The sequence below is a fragment of the Borostomias antarcticus genome (genome assembly GCF_949987555.1).
Source record: "Borostomias antarcticus genome assembly, chromosome: 7".
Taxonomy (NCBI): Eukaryota; Metazoa; Chordata; class Actinopteri; order Stomiiformes; family Stomiidae; genus Borostomias; species Borostomias antarcticus.
In genome coordinates, this window is record NC_140240.1 from 19,197,368 (window position 1) to 19,221,258 (window position 23,891).

The 23,891-nt window shown below is 42.9% G+C and overlaps 1 protein-coding gene across 2 annotated transcripts in view; it reads right to left on the minus strand.

The window, feature by feature from the left end:
- Positions 1-942: 942 nt before the first annotated feature.
- soul4 (heme-binding protein soul4) overlaps positions 943-23,891 on the minus strand; it is a 176,637-nt gene continuing 153,688 nt past the window's right edge. For both annotated transcript variants that reach the window (XM_084441181.1, XM_084441180.1), the window contains exons 5-6: positions 14,611-14,794; positions 943-7,098 (exon numbers count right to left, since the gene is read on the minus strand). In XM_084441181.1, the coding sequence (XP_084297307.1) occupies positions 6,924-7,098; positions 14,611-14,794 (359 nt within the window). In that variant the 3' untranslated portion in view covers positions 943-6,923. The remainder of the gene's footprint in view (positions 7,099-14,610; positions 14,795-23,891) is intronic.

The window sequence follows — 23,891 nt, forward strand, 5'->3', positions numbered from 1 at the left end:
ATGTCTCAGTCCATTTCTGATTGAAATGGCGATTTTCGTTGTCGATCTTCCTCTTTTTTAGAGTAGACAGCGACATTTTTGAGCTAATTTGATGATTGTCCTCAGTCTAGCTATAGTAAACGCCGATCAGCTGCGCGTTGAACTCCTGACCTGAGGTCAAGTTAGTGGCTCGTTTGTACATAGGGAACGTTAAGGCGGAACGCCATCTCTCATTGGAGGAAATTGACTGAGCGCGTTCTTGCAGAAAAACGGCATTCAATCAGGAACAGACTTGGGAAATATATATTTACTACGCTTGGAACAAAGCCAGTATGCTTGCTGTGTAACGAGTCTATCGCATTATAATTTTAATGTTCTAATAATATTAATCAAAGGGCCAGAAAAATTCCTTCCTAACGAAATGGCTATTATTATAAAAGAAGCCCTACACTATCGCCTAATTAATGATATGTCAAATCAAACTTTATTTGTATAGTGCATTTCATACACAGAAGCAACACTACGCAGTCCTTCTACCTGCTGCCATGGATAGGACTGCGTGTGCAGCACCGACACGAGACGAGCCGTGCGCATTCTTCCGCTTAAAGACAAGTAAAGTTTCCGCAGTCACTGGGTTATTATCGTCTCTATCTCGTTCCTTGTTTGAATAATAATTTAAGGCTAGACGTTTGTGAGTTCTGTGCAAGCATGCATCGGCATTTGGCGTTTCTGTGTAGCCTACTCGAACTGGCTAGCTGGTAACATTTCGAGAATAGGCCGACAGTTCTATTTACTGGCTTGACCTGCGTGACAGAGGAATATGACTATTGCAACTTCGAATCGGGGAGAGACTATGCTGAAGAATGAGATGATGATGTAGTAGGCTATGATTGATGAGTGGAATGGTGAACACTACCCGAGACCATAAACAATGAAGCAGGGAAAGTGAGGATGACAGCTTTATTGAAGTTTTGTGGACACGTGCATATTTGGGACAAATACAGTAGGTTACAGAAAGGTAAGCATACAATTCTCCTTTGCACTGTTCAGTAATGTTTTTTGGAGTAAGGTTAGCTGCCGTTTTGGATATAGGGTGACAAACAGACAATGCGCCGTTCACTGTAGCCTAGGTGAAATTTTCGGCGTGCGTGCCATTATCCTTCCTATCCAACGCAAATGACAGAAAATAAAAAATCTAATCATAAAAAAACAAGACAAAGAGTCTAATCACGGCGTAGCCTCCCTGTGCAGGGTTTAATGAATTGAAGCCACCTGGTAACAGCAGCGTGCGCTGTGATTGGTCTACTTACGAACAAGACAAACAAAAAGCCTTTTTTATAGACTGCTCTGGCCGCTCCGCTGGCCACGCCGTAATAACGGTAATAACGGTAATACCGACTACCGCGGTATTTTGTGTAGACTTAAAAACGGTTTCAAAATTTGGATATCGCCCAACCCTAGTGAAAACCTCAATTTTTTTTAATAACTTTTGATCACAAAGGTCTTAAGACGAAGCTGACCGAATAAGTTGATCAGATGAAATCTGTAGGAGTTTGTTTAAGTACGAGGCATGGAAATGGTAAAAACAAGGAAAAAATGGCACATTAAGAGTAAAAAGGCTGACTTCCTGTTGGTTGTTGGGTATAGCTCCAAGATACATTTTAGTGCGTCTCGAACTACATATGCCCACCGAATTTTGTTCGCATACATCAAACTGAAATGTGGGGCTCGCCATTTTACATTTTCCAGGGGGAGCTCTTGAGCTGTTTTCCGTCACCCATGAAATATCAAATTTTTCACCGGGACTGACATATCTGCAAAGTTTCATCCGTTTTCATCGATGTTTAGGTCGCCAAAAAGGCATTTGTTTGGGGAGAAGAAGGTAGGAGAAGAAGGTATAATAATAATAATAATAATCCTTACAATTTCAATAGGGCCTCACACCGCCAGTGCTCGGGCCCTTATAATAATCCTTACAATTTCAATAGGGCCTCGCACCGCCAGTGCTTGGGCCCTAATAATAACTAGGGCTGCGAGCAGCAGTGAGCGGACCCTCGCACCCCACGCGTGTCGGAGTGCGGCCCCGTAAAAGGGTGTGCTATTTCGGAGTCCAGTACTGAGAAACTTCTTGTCACCAGTAGGTGGTGGCGCTCTAAGCGTGACTCAATACCAATGCATAGATGTGTTCAGGATGGTACCTTGATGAAGCGTGAGAAATGTTGTGTAAACATAAATGTATGTAGGAGTTATGATAACTTCCTGTTTCACCAGTAGGGGGCACTGTAGGTATGACCCAATACTGACTTACAGATGTGTTCAGGATGCGGCCTTCGTCAACCCTGAGCATTTTGGAGTAAATCGGATAACATATGTAGGAGTTATGAGTACTTCCTGTTTCACCAGTAGGTGGCGCTGTAAGTGTGACTCAATACCGACGCATAGATGTGTTCAGAATGCGACCTTCATAAAGTGTCAGCAATTTGGTGCAAATCCGATAATGTAGGAGTTTTGAGGACTTCCTGTTTCACCAATAGGTGGCGCTATAAGTATGACGCAATACTGACGCATAGATGTGTTCACAACAGAACCTTCATGAAGCGTGAGAAATATCGGACAAATCGGATTATGTATGGAGGAGTTATGAGGACTTCCTGTTTTATGGCGAAATGTCAAAATTTGGCGGGGTGCCACAGCAAGGGTGTTTGGTGAAAACTAAATTATTTTGATCACAGGTCTTAAGATGAAGCTGACCGAATATGAAGTTGACCGGATTAAATCTGTAGGAGGAGTTTGTTAATGTACGAGGCATGGTAAGGAAAGTCTTTTTTTTTTTTATCTAGTATTTTACACATAGCACAAAATATTTTACAAATAAAATATACACTTATAAAAATACAATCAAAGTACACAAGGTGCATCTTCACCCGATGATACAACAAATTTCCTTTGAATGTTATTATTTATAATATAGAAGTAAATTCACAATATAAGTTTTGTTTTAACTTGTGCTCTCTCAGTATCTTAAAGGAGTAGTAAAGGGGAAATGCATGTTTAGCCCTGTCTTAAGGTTACTTATGATCATATACAATGGTTCAGATCAAAACGTTGACAAAGCTAGCATTTTCGAGAAAATTGATAATTGCTCTACCACCGTTTTGGTCATACAATGGATGTGGATGGGCATCTTGAAAAATCATTCAAAAACATGTTAAACTATTTCAAAGACAAGAAACTCACCGAGGGTGTTAGTTGGCGTTCTGACATATAATTCGCCATAAAGTAAGATTCTAGTTCATCTGGAAAGGCTTTTTAAAATATTTAGCATAGACGATTTAGTCGCAGCACATACGTATGTAAACTTCCACAAACTAGGTAGCCTAGCAACATAAACAATAACAATAGCTACCATAAGTAGTTCCGCTTCCTGAATCCCCTCTGCGGATTGATCTACACATCTACAACGGTCGCTTCAATACAAGTCAATGGCTTTCATAAAATGATCAATAAAACCCTACAGGATTCAGACTTTGCAGCGAATTTGATGTCAGAACACCAACGGACACCAATTACACCCGCGGTGAGCTTCTTGTCTTTGAAATCGAGAGTTTAACATGTTTTTGAATGATTTTTCAAGATGCCCATCCACATCCATTGTATGACCAAAACGGTGGTAGAGCAATTATCAACTTTCTCGAAAATGCTAGCTCTGTCAACGATTTGATCTGAACCATTGTATATGATCATAAGTAACCTTAAAACAGGGTTAACCATGCGTTTTCCCTTTACTACTCCTTTAACTAGGGATGCTTCGATTCACTTTTTTTGCTTCCGATTCCGATACTTGGGGTTCAGGTATCTGCCGATACAGATACCGATCCGATACCAAAAAACAGTGCTGAATTACATACGTAATGCTACGCAAAAATCATGGTTCAGTAGGCTACATACAGTACCTCAGTTTTGACGTCATTATTAACTTTTGTAAACATTGAAGGGGTAACGTTAGTTAATTGGTAGACTTCTAGTTCATTGAGCGGTCATTAAAAATGACCAAATGTTAAGAGGTGGACATCATTGGATTCCCCTCAGCCTACATAATCTAGCTTTTATTGTTTGTAGTCGAATGGTGTCATATAGCCTGGTGGTGTCTAGCTAGCGAATGTAGCTAGAAGTAACAGGATTCAACCGTGGAGATAATAACATGGGCACTATGTAACACAGTTTAACACATGTTTAACAACATGTTTAGTCAGGGAGAGAGGACAGTGAAATTTGTCACAGTTGCATTTGAGTGTGGATGGCCCAGGCTAGCCAGCTATATTTTAGGTAGCATAGCACCGTCAACAGCCCTCGTTCTCTAGCCTGCCGACTTACTCTTAGCTGAGCTCAATTGCATGTGAAAAAAAAAGCACAATCCGCTCTATCTAATCTCGTGGTCAACGGAGGGGTAAAGAGGCATGCTAGAACGCTTATTCTCAGTGGTATTTTCAGCAAAAAATACTTAGACATGTTTTGGGGACCCCAAAGACTTACACTATATTGCCAAAAGTATTCACTCACCCATCCAACAGATGACAGAGTGGGGTCAGCGGATGCTGAGGCACATAGTGCGCAGAGGTCGCCAACTTCAATCGTCAATCGCTACAGACCTCCAAACTTCATATGGCCTTCAGATTAGCTCAAGAACAGTGCGTAGAGAGCTTCATGGAATGGGTTTCCATGGCAGAGCAGCTGCATCCAAGCCATACATCACCAAGTGCAATGCAAAGCGTCGGATGCAGTGGTGTAAAGCACGCTACCACTGGACTCCACTAGAGCAGTGGAGACGCGTTCTCTGGAGTGACAAATCACGCTTCTCCATGTGGCAATCTGATGGACGAGTCTGGGTTTGGCGGTTGCCAGGAGAACGGTACTTGTCTGACTGCATTGTGCAAAGTGTGAAGTTTGGTGGAGGGGGGATTATGGTGTGGGGTTGTTTTTCAGGAGCTGGGCTTGTCCCCTTAGTTCAAGTGAAAGGAATTCTGAATGCTTCAGCATACCAAGTGATTCTGGACATTTCCATGCTCCCAACTTTGTGGGAACAGTTTGGGGATGGCCCCTTCCTGTTCCAACATGACTGCGCACCAGTGCACAAAGCAAGGTCCATAAAGACATGGATGAGCGAGTTTGGTGTGGAAGAACTTGACTGGCCTGCAGGTCCTGACCTCAACCCGATAGAACACCTTTGGAATGAATTAGAGCGGAGACTGCGAGCCAGGCCTTCTCGTCCAACATCAGTGTCTGACCTCACAAATGCACTTCTGGAAGAATGGTCAAAAATTCCCATAAACACACTCCTAAACCTTGTAGAAAGCCTTCCCAGAAGAGTTGAAGCTGTTATAGCTGCAAAGGGTGGGCCGACGTCATATTAAACCCTATGGATTAAGAATGGGATGTCACTTAAGTTCATATGCGTGTAAAGGCAGATGAGCGAATACTTTTGGCAATATAGTGTATATTAAATTGTTGATGCATAATAGGACCACTTTAACTTGCTTCTTGTGCCTCTCCCCCTCTCTCAATCTTGTGTTGGGAACAAGGTGTCTACTCATCTGTTCATTAGTGATGAGACATCAATAGCTCATTTGAAATTACACCAAATGTGAAAAGAATGTGGCCATAAAAGTCCAAATTTGGTGGCTAAAGACATTCTAATGCCGCTATTCCATCACAGATCTTAATTATGGGGGATTTTCCTGTCTCATCGTGCTGCGTCCGTAAACTTGATTCACATACTGTAGGCTACTGCATGGTTGCTGAAGCACCCAGTTCACACTGCTAATAGGGGATGAGCTGCATTGTTGTTACTGTAGCTTATGTCTGAGCTTCCTAACATTGGCTGCCCCAGCTAGCAAGCGTGATGCACAGTTCAGTAGTTAGCTAGACTAGCGAGATAACTAAATGTTGGTCAGTGCCAGCTGCGCTAATTAGCTGGCTGGCTAGCTAATATAATGTGCCTGCTAACTTAGCTCTACTAACTTATCAGCGTTAACTAGCTGCATCACTTTTGGACAAATTTGTGCAGAGGTGTTCATGATATCACTATTCGTGTAGGGCTACTCCGCATTTATTCTATTCAGCTGTCTTTGAGGTGCACAGAGAGGAGCGGAGGAGGGGCTGTTTACAGACAAGACCCATTTTAAATACTAAAAAAAGCGTGAGGCGGAGACTAAACAAATGTGCGGTCAAGGAGCATATTCTCTCCATCACTCATACACATTTGACCTACAATAAGTACCGAACGTTGTGAAACTCTTAATACCGGACCGTTTTTAACAAAAAAGTATCGAAAAAGTACAGAATTCCGGTATACCGTGCAACACTAACTCACTGTGTGGAAGAGACTGGGATGATTCCTTTGTGCACAGCAAAATCTCCATGTCTGCTCGAGCTTGCCGGCTCCTGGAGGCTGAGCACATGGCTAGTGGATGACGTCACACGCTGCGCGCAGCATAGAATTGGACTGAGTAGATTGTTCCCTATAGATCGGTCTATGGATCGGTCTCTTGTCACCGATACCCGATCTAGATTTTTTTCTTGGATCGGGGCCGATATCCCATATAAATATCGGATCGGAGCATCCCTAATCTTAACATACTGTACAACTGAGTGAGTGATAAATACACTGCCTTTTAATAACATACATACATAAAACCAACCCAGAAGACCTCTTCAGTTTCAATCCCAACTATCCCACAATGCCGCCTTCTGGAAACCAGCAGCTGCCAACGGTTGGTAGGAGTGTGTGTATGTGAGGAAGGGTTGATACGGGTGTGTGTACGTGAGGAAGGGTGTGGGGATCGAATAGGGTTCAGTGGGGTGGTGGGGTGTTAAAGCAGACTGAGAAAGGGGGTGGGTTGGGTGTTAAGGCAGACAGGGGGTTGGTGAAGGTGTTAAGGCTGTCTTTAGGGATCCAGATGAATGAACCAGATCTCGTTCCTGCGACCGGCCACCCCCGGGTTCTGGTAGACGGCCACCATGTAGGAGTCCCGCTGCACCCTGTCTGTGGTGCCCAGTATCTCCCCCAACAGGTTGATCTGCTGCAGGATGGTCTCCTCCGTGGTGGTGCCGAAAAACACACTAGAAAAACAAGCATCTGTTATAACACTGTAATAGGCATCTACACCCTACAAAAACGAGCATCTGTTATTAACACTGTAATGAACATCAAAACCCTACAAAGCATCTGTTAACACTAATAACTATCAACACCATACAAAAACATGCATCTGTTATTAACACTGTAATAACCATCAATCAAGGGTGAAGGTTTGCGTATGGACGGTCGGGACATGTCCCTACCAACATTTTGGGAGGCCCAAATTGTCCCTACCAACTTTTAAGCAACCCTGTTCGCATTATCTTTTGAGTGCAGTTATATTAGATCATTTAGATGGCCTTCCCATAGTTTGGAAGGACAGAATTGACCGTACCATTTTGAGTGATTTAGTTTGCATTATGTTCAGCCTACCCCTTTCCTCCACGGTGAATGTGCCATCCCAGTATATATATATATATATATATATATATATATTTTACAGTTGATTGGCTCATTTGGCTGAGATAAATTGTTGCATTTTTAAAATTTTCGCTGGATCTGAAGACCAACAGCCTTACAGACAGACGCTGACAGCAAGCCATACAGTTGTGATTCTGACAGCCGTTTAGGTACATCCACCACAATGTTGCCTCCCCCTCCGAAGAGGATGAGGGATATCAGGAGCTTTTTCTCCGCAACTGTAAGCAATGTTTGTGTTAGCTAGGTTAGCTAGCTACTGGTAAACTAAACTAAGTAGCTAACGTTAGGCAGTAGCCACATGAAAACCAGCTAGGTTGGTGCTAGCTAACGTTACCTACTGTATACTAACATCACTTGTCTTTCCATTGTGGCAAATTATCAACTAGTGCTGGCTGGCTAGCGAACTGTTAAGCTGGCTTCTATCATCCTGTAACATTAGGATAGCAGCAGCCATTACATTATTATGCATTAGCTGCCCACCTGAGATTTAATTGAATGGGACATCACAGTGTCCTCACAACTAACGACCGTCAATGTCAGCAACAGGCCCGACTGAAGGCGATCGGCCACCCTAGGCAAAATAACGACAGTGCGCCCCCGACAAGTTGTTGAGCGAGGGGGGGGGGGGGGGGTTAGCAGACAATTCCAATTGTCGGAAGATTTGTTGAGCGGGGGGGGGCGGGGGTGCTAGCGGACATTTTTGCGCCCCTAGTGCCTCGGTGCCCGAGGCAATTGCCTTGTATGCCAAGTGCATATGCCGCCCCTGGTCAGCAATGAATACTAGACAATAGGCTATTAGCTATAGCTTTGTCAAACACAGTCTGTGCTAGACGTGATGCTAATTTTTGCCATATTAAATTCCCATTAACTTATGCTAAAAAACGTCAGTGATATTAATATATAAAGTCGTAAGTTTTGATATAAAAATAAATACATTGTTTTAGCCTGACATGTGTTCTTGTTACAATTATAGGGGAAACTGAATACTCACACGTAACGTTATCTAGAGGTTAGCCAGCCTGTGAGAGCCGTTAACGTTACTTTTATGAGGGCTCAGGTCTGTTTTTCTTTATACAAGCCCGTCCCTGTTTAGCCTGTTTTTTTACAGTTATTAGCTAACGTATACTTGCTTACTGGAATCTCATAAGTTTCCTCTCACTATATTGGCTGGAGGGTGTTTTAAATAAAGTAGTGTATGTTGAAGTACATGGGATTTATTTTTTCCAACTATGGTATCAAATTGGGTATCCAGGATTGTGGAATTTCACAATTGGTATTGCCTACTAAATGTCTGGTATTTTGTGAATCCCGTAATGGACAGATATATCAATTTATGAGTTGAATGTCAGTCTCAAAATCCAATGAAAATCAACATTTTCATCAAATCATTTTTGTATGAAACACAGCAGCAGTCGAGAGAGAGAGAGCGGAGGGACACAGCAGCAGCCGAGAGAGTGGAGGGACGCAGCAGCCGAGAGAGAGAGTGGAGGGACACAGCAGCAGCCAAGAGAGAGAGTGTGGAGGGACACAGGAGCAACCAAGAGAGAGAGAGAGTGGAGGGATGCAGCAAGGGTCGAGAGAGAGAGTGGAGGGACGCAGCAGCAGTCGAGAGAGAGAGAGAGTGTGGAGGGACGCAGCAGCAGTCGAGAGAGAGAGTGTGTGGAGGGATGCAGCAGTAGCAAAAGTTGAGAAAGAGTGGAGGGACGCAGCAGCAGGCAGGATGTGATACACTAGGAACATTGTATTAGTATTATTCCATTTCATAAATATATAAATATTTAAAGGAGTAGTAAAGGGAAAATGCATGTTTAGCCCTGTTTTAAGGTTACTTATGATCATATACAATGGTTCAGATCAAAACGTTGACAAAACTAGCACTTTTGAGAAAGTCTGATAGTTGCTCTGTTTGCTCTCCCGATTTCAAAGACAAGAAGCTCACCAAGGGGGTAATTTGTATCTGTTGGTGTTCTGACATCAAATTCGCCGCAAAGTATAAATCCTGTAGGGTTTTATTGATCATTTTATGGAATCCATTGACTTGTATTGAAGCGAACCGTTGTAGATGTGTAGTTCAATCCGCGGACGGGATTCAGGAAGTGGAACTACTTACGGTAGCTATTGCTACTGTTTATGTTGCTAGGCTACCTAGTTTACGGAAGTTTACACACGTACAGATGTGGGAACATAAGAATGTAACTTGACCCGCGGTATTCTAACAGGCGCTTTACGGCATTCCGCACCACCGCTCGCCTGCCCATAGGGGCGCAGTAATACCACTCATTGACCCATTGCTGTAGCTCATCGCGCACATTAGATGAGCCTACCGTTCTCAAACTCCTTGTTCTCTGTCTGGTTGTAATTTAATTATTACGAACAAAGCCTATCTATTTATAGTTTCTATCTCTGTAACTGTAACCGGGTCTATATCTGTTAACTGTCGGGACAAGTAGAAGTTTAATACATTAGGATGACTGAGTGTTCTCATATGGAACATGGCATCAGGACGAGTAAGATGGCTAACGGAGATGACCAGAGATGTGTTTGAAATGGTTCACTCACTCCCTATTGCCTATTACCATGGATGTATTGAGTGCGACTCATAGTGAACTACATGGGGAATGATTTAACAGTTTTGGGACACATGGAATGTAACTGCGTAAGATATTCATGACTGAAACAAGCAGACGCGCCGATCACTGATGGCAGCAGGTTGAAATATCAGGTAGTATTCAGGTTCCATGTTTAGTTGAATGATAAATCCCATATAAATGGTTGGAATTCTAATGATGTGCAAGTGTGATTTTGTCAACTTTAGTGCTGTCTGCTAATAGCAGGCTGTGAAGCTGCACGATAAGACCGTGATAGCAAGTTAGCTCACGACAGCAGCTTCCATAATATTAAAGGTAGCTGTCGGTGGCTAAAAAACAGATAGCTAACTTTACAACGTTGATTCCTGTAGCTATTTTGATTTTGATGCTATTAGTTCAACTTCTGTTTCTCGGGCAGGAACGGAGACGAACTCGCATTAGCAGCAAAGCAGCTAGAGGAATGATCTTAACATTAGCTAACTGCTTTAGCTACTGCTAGCTACCGTCTTCTTCACTTCTCCTTCGGTAAAACATGACACCGTTGTGTTGTGGTATTGTGGAGGGCTTAGGCAGAAGCAGGAAGAGAAACCACTTTTGCCCCATATAAGTAAAATAATGGTCTCATAAGCATTTTTCGATTGTAAAATTGTGTTCACTTGTTTTAGTTTGCAAACATATGCAATTTTCTTAGCATATCTACTGGTTACATGATAACATAGCTGCAGGGGTGCGCGAGTGACATTTGGGCAGAATGAACAGGTGAAATGAAAGCTCTCGAAGAGATCTTTCTAATGCTATTGGTCAGCTTTGTATGTAGTTTTAATCTGAAAGATACATCTTGAATGCAGTCAAGACAAATTATTTTGCCTCTTAACTTTTGTCAAACCCCCATGGTTCCAGTCAATTGGATTATAGGCTATAGGCTACTTTCGTTTACAATGACGATGCCAAAGGGTGAGGAAAACGACGCGCGGTCTCTTTAGCCCTGAGACCATCAGGCAGGCAGCTCAGGAGGTCGTTGAAGGCTATATATATTATTATGATATTATGTCTAATAATACATTCGTTGAAAGTACACAGGCGGATCTACTATACGGAATTGGACCGAGGAGTGTTCTCATATGGAACTAGGCTGCACACGCCCGCCCGCGACAAGAGCTGAATTGTAGTCAGCTTTCCCCGCTGCGCGCAGGACGCGTGCGTCCCCCGCTGATCCGAGCGAGAACGCAGGCGGAATGTCGCTCCCCGTCTGAAACGGCCTTGACTCCTGGAATCCCAAGGTCTTTCATATTGAAATTCTCTTGATGGTCTGGGAAGTTGCGACACGTGTTAAGGGAGTGCATCAGTCGTGAGCCTTGACAGTAGGCTACCAGCCTGCGCTGCGCTCAGCACAAAGTTGGATGAATGGATGGATTTATTGGAATCCTGGAAAATGTTGATTGCGCTCTAAAATCATGAAAGCATAAATGTAAAAATGCAGCAACAGAAGTAGTCTAAATGAGATGGTGGTTTAAATGAATGGCAACACGTAGCCTAGAGTAAAACATAAATTGAGACTGGTGATAATGCTGATAATCTACAGTAGGGCCTACCTCTGGTTGAGTTCATGGTTACAACCATTCATCTCTTACACATGGGCCTATACAATACTTGCACAATCTACTTTGGACGTTAAATCCATCTATCAATCAAACTAGCGAATTCAATGGCCGGTCATGGCAAAGCACCCGCTAACGCAGGCTACCCCCCTCCCCACGATCCAGGGCTAGGAAACCGGTTCATCCAGTTTATTTGAATATAAAAGAATTGGGGGGGGGTGTTACAATAGTCTAGTCCAGGTTCGCTGGCGAGTGACGAGCTAGTCATATGGCGCAGGCATGTGTGGACATTGTAGGCCGATTCTGTAAAACCTAAAGAATAAAAGTAGGCTACGTTCAACATTCATTGGAGTGGTCCAGTTGGATAGGCTAGTCTTATCTAAATAAAATGAGGACCTGTATTTTCAGTGTTTGCTGGTAGCGAATGCCACAGACAGACAGGAAATCTTTTCGTTTCATCGTTTCATCGTTTCATTGTTTGTGCTCTGTATGCACAAGATAGTTAATGTTCGGATATAATTGGCAGTAGGGCGGGAAAAAACCCTATCAAAGGCCAAGATTAGAAGGGATTTGAAGATGTAATTGGTCATTTTAAATGGGCCTACTTTATCTTTTGATGCCTATTTGAACGGACTGCATCGATCAATGCAATGACTCTCCATGTTTTTCAGTTTTACCCTTTTCATCAATAAAACATCATTTTTACATTCATGTCTCAACCATTATTAACGAATTATCTAGTTGATATATGAATAAAACAATAAGCCGTTTTAATGGCTATGGGCTACTAGTTGTAGCTATACATGAGTTGATGCGCTCTGCTCTTACGCACGGTTGAGGCGGCAGCTCAAATACACTTCGCACATATCCTCTGCTATAGCCTCTCACAGACAGCTAGGTGCACTTCATGCATTGGTAGACAGTTCTGTTCTTGCTGCAGCTTGTCTTCACCATGCAGGTGAAGACAAACAGCCGGTGGCTGTTTGGACGCCAGAGCGCGCAGCTCTTCAGCCAACTGGAGGATGTCGCGTCTGGGGAGGCTCTGCGTCTCCACCAGTCCCCAGCGAGTCCAAGCTCCCCCAATGAATAATACTTATTTATAATAGCCTACGTAGCGCGAAACTGTGCATATAATAGGCTGTAGCCAGCGCGAAACTGCGCATTCCCTATAGCCGTTCATGGAACGACTGGCGGCCGGTATAAATAAATAAAAACATACACGATATTTTCTTATTTGAATGATCATTCAAATAACAAAATATTGTGTATATTGTGCATGTGAAGGCACTCACTGTCAAACCTGCCGCTATCTATGCACAAGATAGTTAATGTCCGGATATGATTGGCAATGAGTGATCTTTACTCATGGCGACTATGTCAATTTTGTATGGATCCACAAGTCGATCAAGCTTATTTTTTCTTTGTATCGTGCTGAAGCCATATAGCCTACTGCGCTCAGACTTGGCTACATTAGCTGGTGCCCCATCTTCAAATTTACTTCCGGGGTTTACAAGTAGCCTACCAGTTGAATGCGTTCCAGAAACAAAACGCAAAACCCCCACGTTCACCATATCTTTACTTACAAATATATTTACAATACTGTTATTTTGCGCATTTGACCTAACAGCCACCACGTCTTGACCCGACGTCAGTTACCGAGATAGATAGGCTACTGTAGGCCTAGATATAGGTGTTCGTAATAATTAAATTACATCCAGATGTAGAAAACGTGTTTGAGAACAAGGTAATAATAACAATTAAACGTTATTTGTATAGCACCTTTCATACAGATACATTCAGCTCAAAGTGCTTTACAACAGAGCATTTAAATTAAAGAATGTGAAACTTAATGATGCTTCATTCGTAGACTATAGGAGAAAAACAGCCCAGCCTGCTAAATCTACTCAAAGACGCCACCTGGCGGTGGTGCATCACTAAAACGAAATAACACCCGTCTGAAATCCCACGAGATTTCCAACGGGATTTCCCTGCCAAATACCGCGACGTGAAATGCTGCAGCATGTGACATTTCTAACTTCCCACATCTGTATGTGGTGCGACTAAATAGTTATATGCTAAATATTTTAAAAAGCCTTTCCAGATGAACTAGAATCTTACTTAATGGCGAATTATATGTCAGAACGCCAACTAACACCTCGGTGAGTTTCTTGTCTTTGAAATTGAGAGTTTAACATGTTTTTTGAATGGTTTTTCACGGTGCTCATCCACATACATTGTATGACCAAAACGGTGGTAGAGCAATTATCAGACTTTCTCAAAAGTGCTAGTTTTGTCAATATTTTGATCTGAACCATTGTATATGATCATAAGTAACCTTAAAACAGGGCTAAACATGCATTTTCCCTTTACTACTCCTTTAAGAGGTTTAACCTCTCGTCCCCAGCAAAAATTGTGTATGCAGGCTACACTGTTATATGGTCCCTACCAATGTTGAAACCAAACCTATGCCCTTGCCATCAATACCCTACAAAAACAAGCATCTGTTAACACTGTAATAACTATCATCACCTACAAAAACAAACATATGCTATTAACACTTTAATTACTATCAACACCCTACAAATTGAGTAGTTGACTGAATTTAACCTGGCGGACGGAATGTTCTCTCATTGCTTATTTGCAGCTGGCTCATAGAAGTTACATACAGCAGCTTTAACAAGAGTAGTCCAGATTCATTGTTCACTACACTGCATCAAATGGTTTAATAATTTTATATAGATTCAAATTACCATCAATGCAGATATCAAGTCTCTATCAGTAATGTTATCTACAGTTGTACATGTATATATTGTAGAAAATGGAGGTAGGTCATGAATTAAGCCAGGGGCTTGCGTAGTCGGTATGTCTGAATTGAGACTGGCCTTACCGGGCAATAACTCGAAAAGACCCCCTGGAGACTATGGTGATGTCAGAATCGGTGGGCTGCGGTGGGTTGGTTTGGAACTCGGCAGGAATGTAATATGCTGTCAAGATGTCCTTCTTAAACGTGTTTCCATCCTTTAGCATCTGGATATTATTAACAATGGGCACCGTCATACCAAGGTAGCGTCCTGTTGAGAAATAGAGAGATGAGGTAATAAGAACATCATCCCAGACGTGCCGCCTACCAGGGCTGCTTCTCCACTACCAGGGCTGCTTCTCCACTAGCGGGGCTGCTTCCCCACTACCGGGGCTGCTTCTCCACTACCAGGGCTGCTTCCCCACTACCAGGGCTGCTCACCAATGAGCCTCCATTTGTTTCAAACTCGCAATGACACCGTGGGTACTAGGGTCGTGCCCGAATACGGTATTCGGATGAGCACAAATAGTAGCTTTTTCCTGAATAGTACATTTGTACGAATATTGTAAAAAAAACATTTGGGAGGGGGAAGAACATTCAAATACAGTATGAGCGAGCGATACGCACACGTTCTGTCTGCTTGTTGACATGACACGACGAGGGAGAGAGAGACAGAGGCGCACACGCTTGCAGTCTCGCACCTGCTGTCTGTCTAGACAACGCGGAGAGGGAGAGAAAGTTTGGAGCGCGCTGAGAAGCCAGATAGTAGGCAGGCAACGAACGTAAGCAGCACCGAGGGCTTTTGTCCCTAGTCAACTGGTTTATTGAGACACTGACTACGTTGACATGCACTCAATATTCGGTTTATTGTCCATATTCCGGTTATTGAAACATTAGGAATAAAGAGTTTACATGCGCAAGCAAAAAGGAATATTCCTGTACACATGTAATCATTCGGTATATTCCGAATTTAAATCGGCGATGCACGGAGAACGTCATCGCAATGAAAGTTTTTCGACGCTTTTCTTCTTCCTGTTTAGCCTATCTCCCCAGGCAGCAAAGAATGGAAACGATAGCAATATGTTTGTGGTGCGCTATAGTGCTTGCTCTCATCCAGCAACACCACTTCACACTCCTCCTCATTCACTTCCTTACTGAAAGGAAAAAACGAGAGGAAATGTTAAACACCGGTGCTGTGGCTCTCTTTCATATGCCACTCGTTCGCACCAGAGCCCCCCGGGCCCTTTGGATGAAGATTCGCAGCCAGGATTGGTGCGAAATACATAAATACAATCACAGAACAGGAGAGAACATAACAAGCAGAAATACAATCAAAACAGCAGCAACAAATAGAATAGTCAGTACAAAACTAGTTTGTTTAGACATGATTACAAATTGATTTTGCAGAATAAAATAAACTGTAGGCCTACCTACAGATGTGGGAACATAAGTATGTAACTTGACCCGCGATATTCTAACAGGCGCTTTACGGCATTCCGCACCACCGCTCGCCTGCCCATAGGGGCGCAGTAATACCACTCATTGACCCATTGCTGTAGCTCATCTCTCACATTAGATGAGCCTACCGTTCTCAAACTCCTTGTTCTCTGTCTGGTTGTAATTTAATTATTACGAACAAAGCCTATCTATTTATAGTTTCTATCTCTGTAACTGTCGCCGGGTCTATATCTGTTAACTGTCGGGACAAGTAGAAGTTTAATACATTAGGCTGACTGAGTGTTCTCATATGGAACATGGCATCAGGACGAGTAAGATGGCTAACGGAGATGACCAGAGATGTGTTTGAAATGGTTCACTCACTCCCTTTTCCCTATTACCATGGATGTATTGAGTGCGACTCATAGTGAACTACATGGGGGATGATTTAACAGTTTTGGGACACTACATGGAATGTAACTGCATAAGATATTCATGACTCAAACAAGCAGACGCGCCGATCACTGATGGCAGCAGGTTGAAATATCAGGTAGTATTCAGGTTCCATGTTTAGTTGAATGATAAATCCCATACAAACGGTTTGAATTCTAATGATGTGCAAGTGTGATTTTGTCAACTTTAGTGCTGTCTGCTAATAGCAGGCTGTGAAGCTGCACGATAAGACCGTGATAGCAAGTTAGCTCACGACAGCAGCTTCCATAATATTAACGGTAGCTGTCGGTGGCTAAAAAGCAGATAGCTAACTTTACAACGATGATTCCTGTAGCTATTTTGATGCTATTAGTTCAACTTCTGTTTCTCGGGCAGGAACGGAGACGAACTCGCATTAGCAGCAAAGCAGCTAGAGGAATGATCTTAACATTAGCTAACTGCTTTAGCTACTGCTAGCTACCGTCTTCTTCACTTCTCCTTCGGTAAAACATGACACCGTTGTGTTGTGGTATTGTGGAGGGCTTAGGCAGAAGCAGGAAGAGAAACTGCTTTTGCCCCATATAAGTAAAATAATGGTCTCATAAGCATTTTTCGATTGTAAAATTGTGTTCACTTGTTTTAGTTTGCAAACATATGCAATTTTCTTAGCATATCTACTGGCTACATGATAACATAGGTTTCAAGTTTCGTGCGAGCAAGTCGTGCCTGCAAGCCAGGGAGAAATGACAGGAGACCGTGGCGGGGCTTAGAACCAGAGGGGTGCGCGAGTGACATTTGGGCAGAATGAACAGGTGAAATGAAAGCTCTCGAAGAGATCTTTCTAATGCTATTGGTCAGCTTTGTATGTAGTTTTAATGTGAAAGATACATCTTGAATGCAGTCAAGACAAAATATTTTGCCTCTTAACTTTTGTCAAACCCCCTGGTTCCAGTCAATTGGATTATAGGCTATAGGTACAATGACGTTACCTTATGAACACAAATAGCTTAACCTATAGGCCTACATAAAAACAATAGTCTAAAACCATGTTTATTTACAATGTATTTTCTTTCATTGATAGCATGCCAATAGTTAGGGTGAGGAACGACGCGCGGTCTCTTTAGCCCTGAGACCATCATCAGGCAGGCAGCTCAGGAGGTCGTTGGCTATATATATTATTATGATATTATGTCTAATAATACATTCGTTGAAAGTACACAGGCGGATCTACTATACGGAATTGGACCGAGGAGTGTTCTCATATGGAACTAGGCTGCACACGCCCGCCCGCGACGAGCTGAATTGTAGTCAGCTTTCCCCGCTGCGCGCAGGACGCGTGCGTCTCCCGCTGATCCGTGTTAAGGGAGTGCATCAGTCGTGAGCCTTGACAGTAGGCTACCAGCCTGCGCTGCACGCAGCACAAAGTTGGATGAATGGATGGACTTATTGGAATCCTGGAAAATGTTGATTGCGCTCTAAAATCATGAAAGCATAAATGTAAAAATGCAGCAACAGAAGTAGTCTAGATGAGATGGTGGTTTAAATGAATGGCAACACGTAGCCTAGAGGAAAACATAAATTGAGACTGGTGATAATGCTGATAATCTACAGTAGGGCCTACCTCTGGCTGAGTTCATGGTTACAACCATTCATCTCTTACACATGGGCCTATACAATACTTGCACAATCTACTTTGGACGTTAAATCCATCTATCAATCAAACTAGCGAATTCAATGGCCGGTCATGGCAAAGCACCCGCTAACGCAGGCTACCCCCCTCCCCACGATCCAGGGCTAGGAAACCGGTTCATCCAGTTTATTTGAATATAAAAGAATTGGGGGGGGGGGTGTTACAATAGTCTAGTCCAGGTTCGCTGGCGAGTGACGAGCTAGTCATATGGCGCAGGCATGTGTGGACATTGTAGGCCGATTCTGTAAAACCTAAAGAATAAAAGTCTCTACGTTCAACATTCATTGGAGTGGTCCAGTTGGATAGGCTAGTCTTATCTAAATAAAATGAGGACCTGTATTTTCAGTGTTTGCTGGTAGCGAATGCCACAGACAGACAGGAAATCTTTTCGTTTCATTGTTTCATTGTTTGTGCTCTGTATGCACAAGATAGTTAATGTTCGGATATAATTGGCAGTAGGGCGGGAAAAAACCCTATCAAAGGCCAAGATTAGAAGGGATTTGAAGATGTAATTGGTCATTTTAAATGGGCCTACTTTATCTTTTGATGCCTATTTGAACGGACTGCATCGATCAATGCAATGACTCCATGTTTTTCAGTTTTACCCTTTTCATCAATAAAACATCATTTTTACATTCATGTCTCAACCATTATTAACGAATTATCTAGTTGATATATGAATAAAACAATAAGCCGTTTTAATGGCTATGGGCTACTAGTTGTAGCTATACATGAGTTGATGCGCTCTGCTCTTACGCACGGTTGAGGCGGCAGCTCAAATACACTTCGCACATATCCTCTGCTATAGCCTCTCACAGACAGCTAGGTGCACTTCATGCATTGGTAGACAGTTCTGTTCTTGCTGCAGCTTGTCTTCACCATGCAGGTGAAGACAAACAGCCGGTGGCTGTTTGGACGCCAGAGCGCGCAGCTCTTCAGCCAACTGGAGGATGTCGCGTCTGGGGAGGCTCTGCGTCTCTCCACCAGTCCCCAGCGAGTCCAAGCTCCCCCAATGAATAATACTTATTTATAATAGCCTACGTAGCGCGAAACTGTGCATATAATAGGCTGTAGCCAGCGCGAAACTGCGCATTCCCTATAGCCGTTCATGGAACGACTGGCGGCCGGTATAAATAAATAAAAACATACACGATATTTTCTTATTTGAATGATCATTCAAATAACAAAATATTGTGTATATTGTGCATGTGAAGGCACTCACTGTCAAACCTGCCGCTATCTATGCACAAGATAGTTAATGTCCGGATATGATTGGCAATGAGTGATCTTTACTCATGGCGACTATGTCAATTTTGTATGGATCCACAAGTCGATCAAGCTTATTTTTTCTTTGTATCGTGCTGAAGCCATATAGCCTACTGCGCTCAGACTTGGCTACATTAGCTGGTGCCCCGTCTTCAAATTTACTTCCGGGGTTTACGAGTAGCCTACCAGTTGCATGCGTTCCAGAAACAAAACGCAAAACCCCCACGTTCACCATATCTTTACTTACAAATATATTTACAATACTGTTATTTTGCGCATTTGATCTAACAGCCACCACGTCTTGACCCGATGTCAGTTACCGAGATAGATAGGCTACTGTAGGCCTAGATATAGGTGTTCGTAATAATTAAATTACATCCAGATGGAGAAAACGTGTTTGAGAACAAGGTAATAATAACAATTAAACGTTATTTGTATAGCACCTTTCATACAGATAAATTCAGCTCAAAGTGCTTTACAACAGAGCATTTAAATTAAAGAATGTTAAACTTAATGATGCTTCATTCGTAGACTATAGGAGAAAAACAGAGCCCAGCCTGCTAAATCTACTCAAAGACGCCACCTGGCGGTGGTGCATCACTAAAACGAAATAACACCCGTCTGAAATCCCACGAGATTTCCAACGGGATTTCCCTGCCAAATACCGCGAAGGTGAAATGCTGCAGCATGTGACATTTCTAACTTCCCACATCTGTATGAAATATACTATAGATTTGTGTTGTATTGCATTTTGAGAATGGCCAACGTTAGTTCAGCAATCTAGAACCAAGATTCCTTGCGAATAAAACATGCGCAGAGCACAAATTCATGTTCCTTTTGGTGGGAATAAACCGATTAGCGTATACATGACCCAATATTCGGTTTGGAAAAGGAATAAACCAGGGGTCTTATTTGTTTTTTTAATATTCGGAATATGCCCATATTCCGTTCATTCAAATGGTTTATTGATGTTTACATGGCTTTTGTACTTGCGCAGTTGTGCTTTTCTGGCCTACGCGCATCCACAAACAAGTTCACGAAATGTGAACTTTCCCGGCTCTCCCCGCTTTGATTTAGCAATGAAAACCGGCTTTCATATTAACCTGTTTTTGTCAAATATATCCATTGGAGACATTCTTTTTGTATCCAGGCATCTTAGTTTTAACAGGTTAATTAAAGCTGAACATGTTTTGTTTGCTAGTAGATGGTATTCATTCCGTTCGCGATAACGTTATTGCAGCCAGGCTAAATTCCTCCAGGGAGCCAGTGACAGGCGAGTTGAAGAGCTTCACTCCCCGCTAGCAGGAGCTTTGGCCACTGCTACCGCATCTCGGATAACTCGCTGAGTTCGTGGCTGCTATTTCACACTCGCCCTTGATCAATCCCAATACCGATCCATGGTAACGATGGCCGATGTTTATTTTATTTTAATTCCCCCTTTTGTGCCATGGAAACAAAGAAATGATGCCTGCTTTTCAAATGGCCAGTTAGATTTCATGTGTTAAAATCCTTGGCTGTAGTACCTCCTCTTGAAATGTCACTTGAACAAGTTTTACAAGTTGCATAGCGCATATCTTTGTCTGAAATGGTGAAATATTCCCACATGGCCGACATTTTTATTTCACTTTAATTTGAAAGCAAACTACTCGTGCGTTTGCAGCGTTACATCACAGATCTTCTCCGAATCTGCAGCTGTGTAGTCTACGTTTTGCAACGAAAAAAAAGCCATAATTGTTGCGACATAACATCGGCCACTGCCATCGGTGAATGTCATTTTATTTGCCAATGGGCCGATGGCAGTCAACAAGGCCAACATCGGCCGATGCCAATGTTAGGCCGATGCATCGGTGCATCCCTAGTGGATTGATATTAAAAGATATGCGAACATTCCATTTTAGCGTGGGGATATCGTGGTTATCGCCACGGCTGGAATGCAAACTGACCAATAGATACAATGGACCGGATCTATACCGTTGTATAATAGATATTATGACACTGGAGAAATAGAGCTACTATAGCTGTTCTAACAAAGTTGCTATGAGGACTTATATTTTGATTTAGAAAAATGTTTTTCAGTTTCTAACTAAATGTAGAATGTCCCCCAGTTAAGGGTGGTGTTGGGGTTCTGACACTTAATAGTTTGTTCAAATAAAAACATACAGGATGATGATGGAGGAATTATACTTCATAATTAATGATAGTAATAATAATTATATATATAAGCAGCAATTCTGATGCGTTGAAAGCACAGCAATTGCAATGCCAACTAGTGCTGCGAGCAGCAGTGAGCGGGCCCTCGCACTTCACGCGTGTCGGGGTGCGGCGCCGTTAAAGGCTGTGCTATTTCGGTGTCCAGTACTGAGAGAAACTTCCTGTCCCCAGTAGGTGGCGCTCTAAGCGTGAGTCAATACCGATGCATAGATGTGTTCAGGACAGTACCTTAATGAAGCATGAGAAATGTTGTGTAAATCGGACAAAGTATGTAGGAGTTATGAGGACTTCCTGTAAGCAGTAGGTGGCGCTGTAGGTATGACGCAATACTGACCTACAGATGTGTTCAAGATGCGACCTTCATCAAGCATGAGCAATTTGGAGTAAATCGGATAATGTATGTAGGAGTTATGAGTACTTCCTGTTTCACCAGTAGGTGGCGCTGTAAGTGTAACTCAATACCGACGCATAGATGTGTTCAGAAGGTGACCTTCATGAAGCGTCAGCAATTTGGTGCAAATCGGATGATGTATGCAGGAGTTATGAGGACTTCCTGTTTCACCAATAGGTGGCGCTATAAGTATGACGCAATACTGACACATAGATGTGTTCAGGACAGAACTGTCATGAAGCGTGAGACATATCGGACAAATCGGATAATGTATGGAGGAGTTATGAGGACGTACTGTTTCACCAATAGGTGGCGCTATAAGTATGACGCAATACTGACACAGATGTGTTCAGGACAGAACCGTCATGAAGCGTGAGACATATCGGACAAATCGGATAATGTATGGAGGAGTTAAGAGGACGTACTGTTTCACCAATAGGTGGCGCTATACGTATGACGCAATACTGACACATAGATGTGTTCAGGACAGAACCTTCATGAAGCGTGAGGTATATCGGACGAATTGGATAATGTATGGAGGAGTTATGAGGACTTCCTGTTTCACCAATAGGTGGCGCTATAAGTATGACGCAATACTGACACATAGATGTGTTCAGGACAGAACCGTCATGAAGCGTGAGATATATCGGACAAATTGGATAATGTATGTAGGAGTTATGAGGACTTCGTGTTTTATGGCGAAATGTCAAACTTTGGCGGGGCGCCACGGCAAGGGTGTTTGGTGACAACTAAATTTTTTTGATAACTTTTGATCACAAAGGTCTTAAGATGAAGCTGACCCGATATGAAGTTGATCGGATGAAATCTGTAGGAGGAGTTCGTCGAAGTACGAGGCATGGAAATGGTAAAAACAAGGACAAAATGGCACATTAAGAGCAAAATGGCGTACTTCCTGTTGCATGTTGGGTATAGCTCCAAGAGACATTTAAGTGTGGCACGATGAAATACATATGCCCACCGAATTTCGTTCGCCTACATCAAACTGAAAGGTGGGGCTCGCCATTTTAAACTTTCCAGGGGGCGCTCTTGAGCCGTTTTGCCACGCCCATTTCCGTCACCAATGAAATATCTGATTTTCACCAGGACTGATGTATCTGCAAAGTTTCATCCGTTTTCATCGATGTTTAGGCCGCCAAAAAGGCATTTGTTTGGGGAGAAGAAGAAGGTAGAAGGAGAACTAGGGCTGCGAGCAGCAGTGAGCGGGCCCTCGCACCCCACGCGTGTGGGGGTGTGGCGCCGTTAAAGGGTGTGCTATTTCGGTGTGCAGTACTGAGAGAAACTTCCTGTCACCAGTAGGTGGCGCTCTAAGAGTGACTCAATACCGATGCATAGATGTGTTCAGGACGGTACCTTGATGAAGCGTGAGAAATGTTGAGTAAATCGGATAATGAATGTAGTAGTTATGATGACTTCCTGCTTGACCTGTAGGCGGCGCTATAAGTATGACTCAATACTGATCTACAGATGTGTTCAGGACGCGACCTTCATCAACCGTGAGCGATTTGGAGTAAAGCGGATAATGTATGTAGGAGTTATAAGGACTTCCTGTTTCACCAGTAGGTGGCGCTGTAGGTATGACGCAATACTGACTTACAGATGTGTTCAAGATGCGACCTTCATCAAGCATGAGCAATTTGGAGTAAATCGGACGACGTATGTAGGAGTTATGAGGACTTCCTGTTTCACCAGTAGGTGGCGCTGTAAGTGTGACTCAATAGCGACGCATAGATGTGTTGAGAAGGTGACCTTCATGAAGCGTCAGCAATTTGGTGCAAATCGGATGATGTATGCTGGAGCTATGAGGACTTCCTGTTTCACCAATAGGTGGCGCTATAAGTATGACGCAATACTGACACATAGATGTGTTCAGGACAGAACCCTCATGAAGCGTGAGATATATCGGACAAATCGGATAATGTA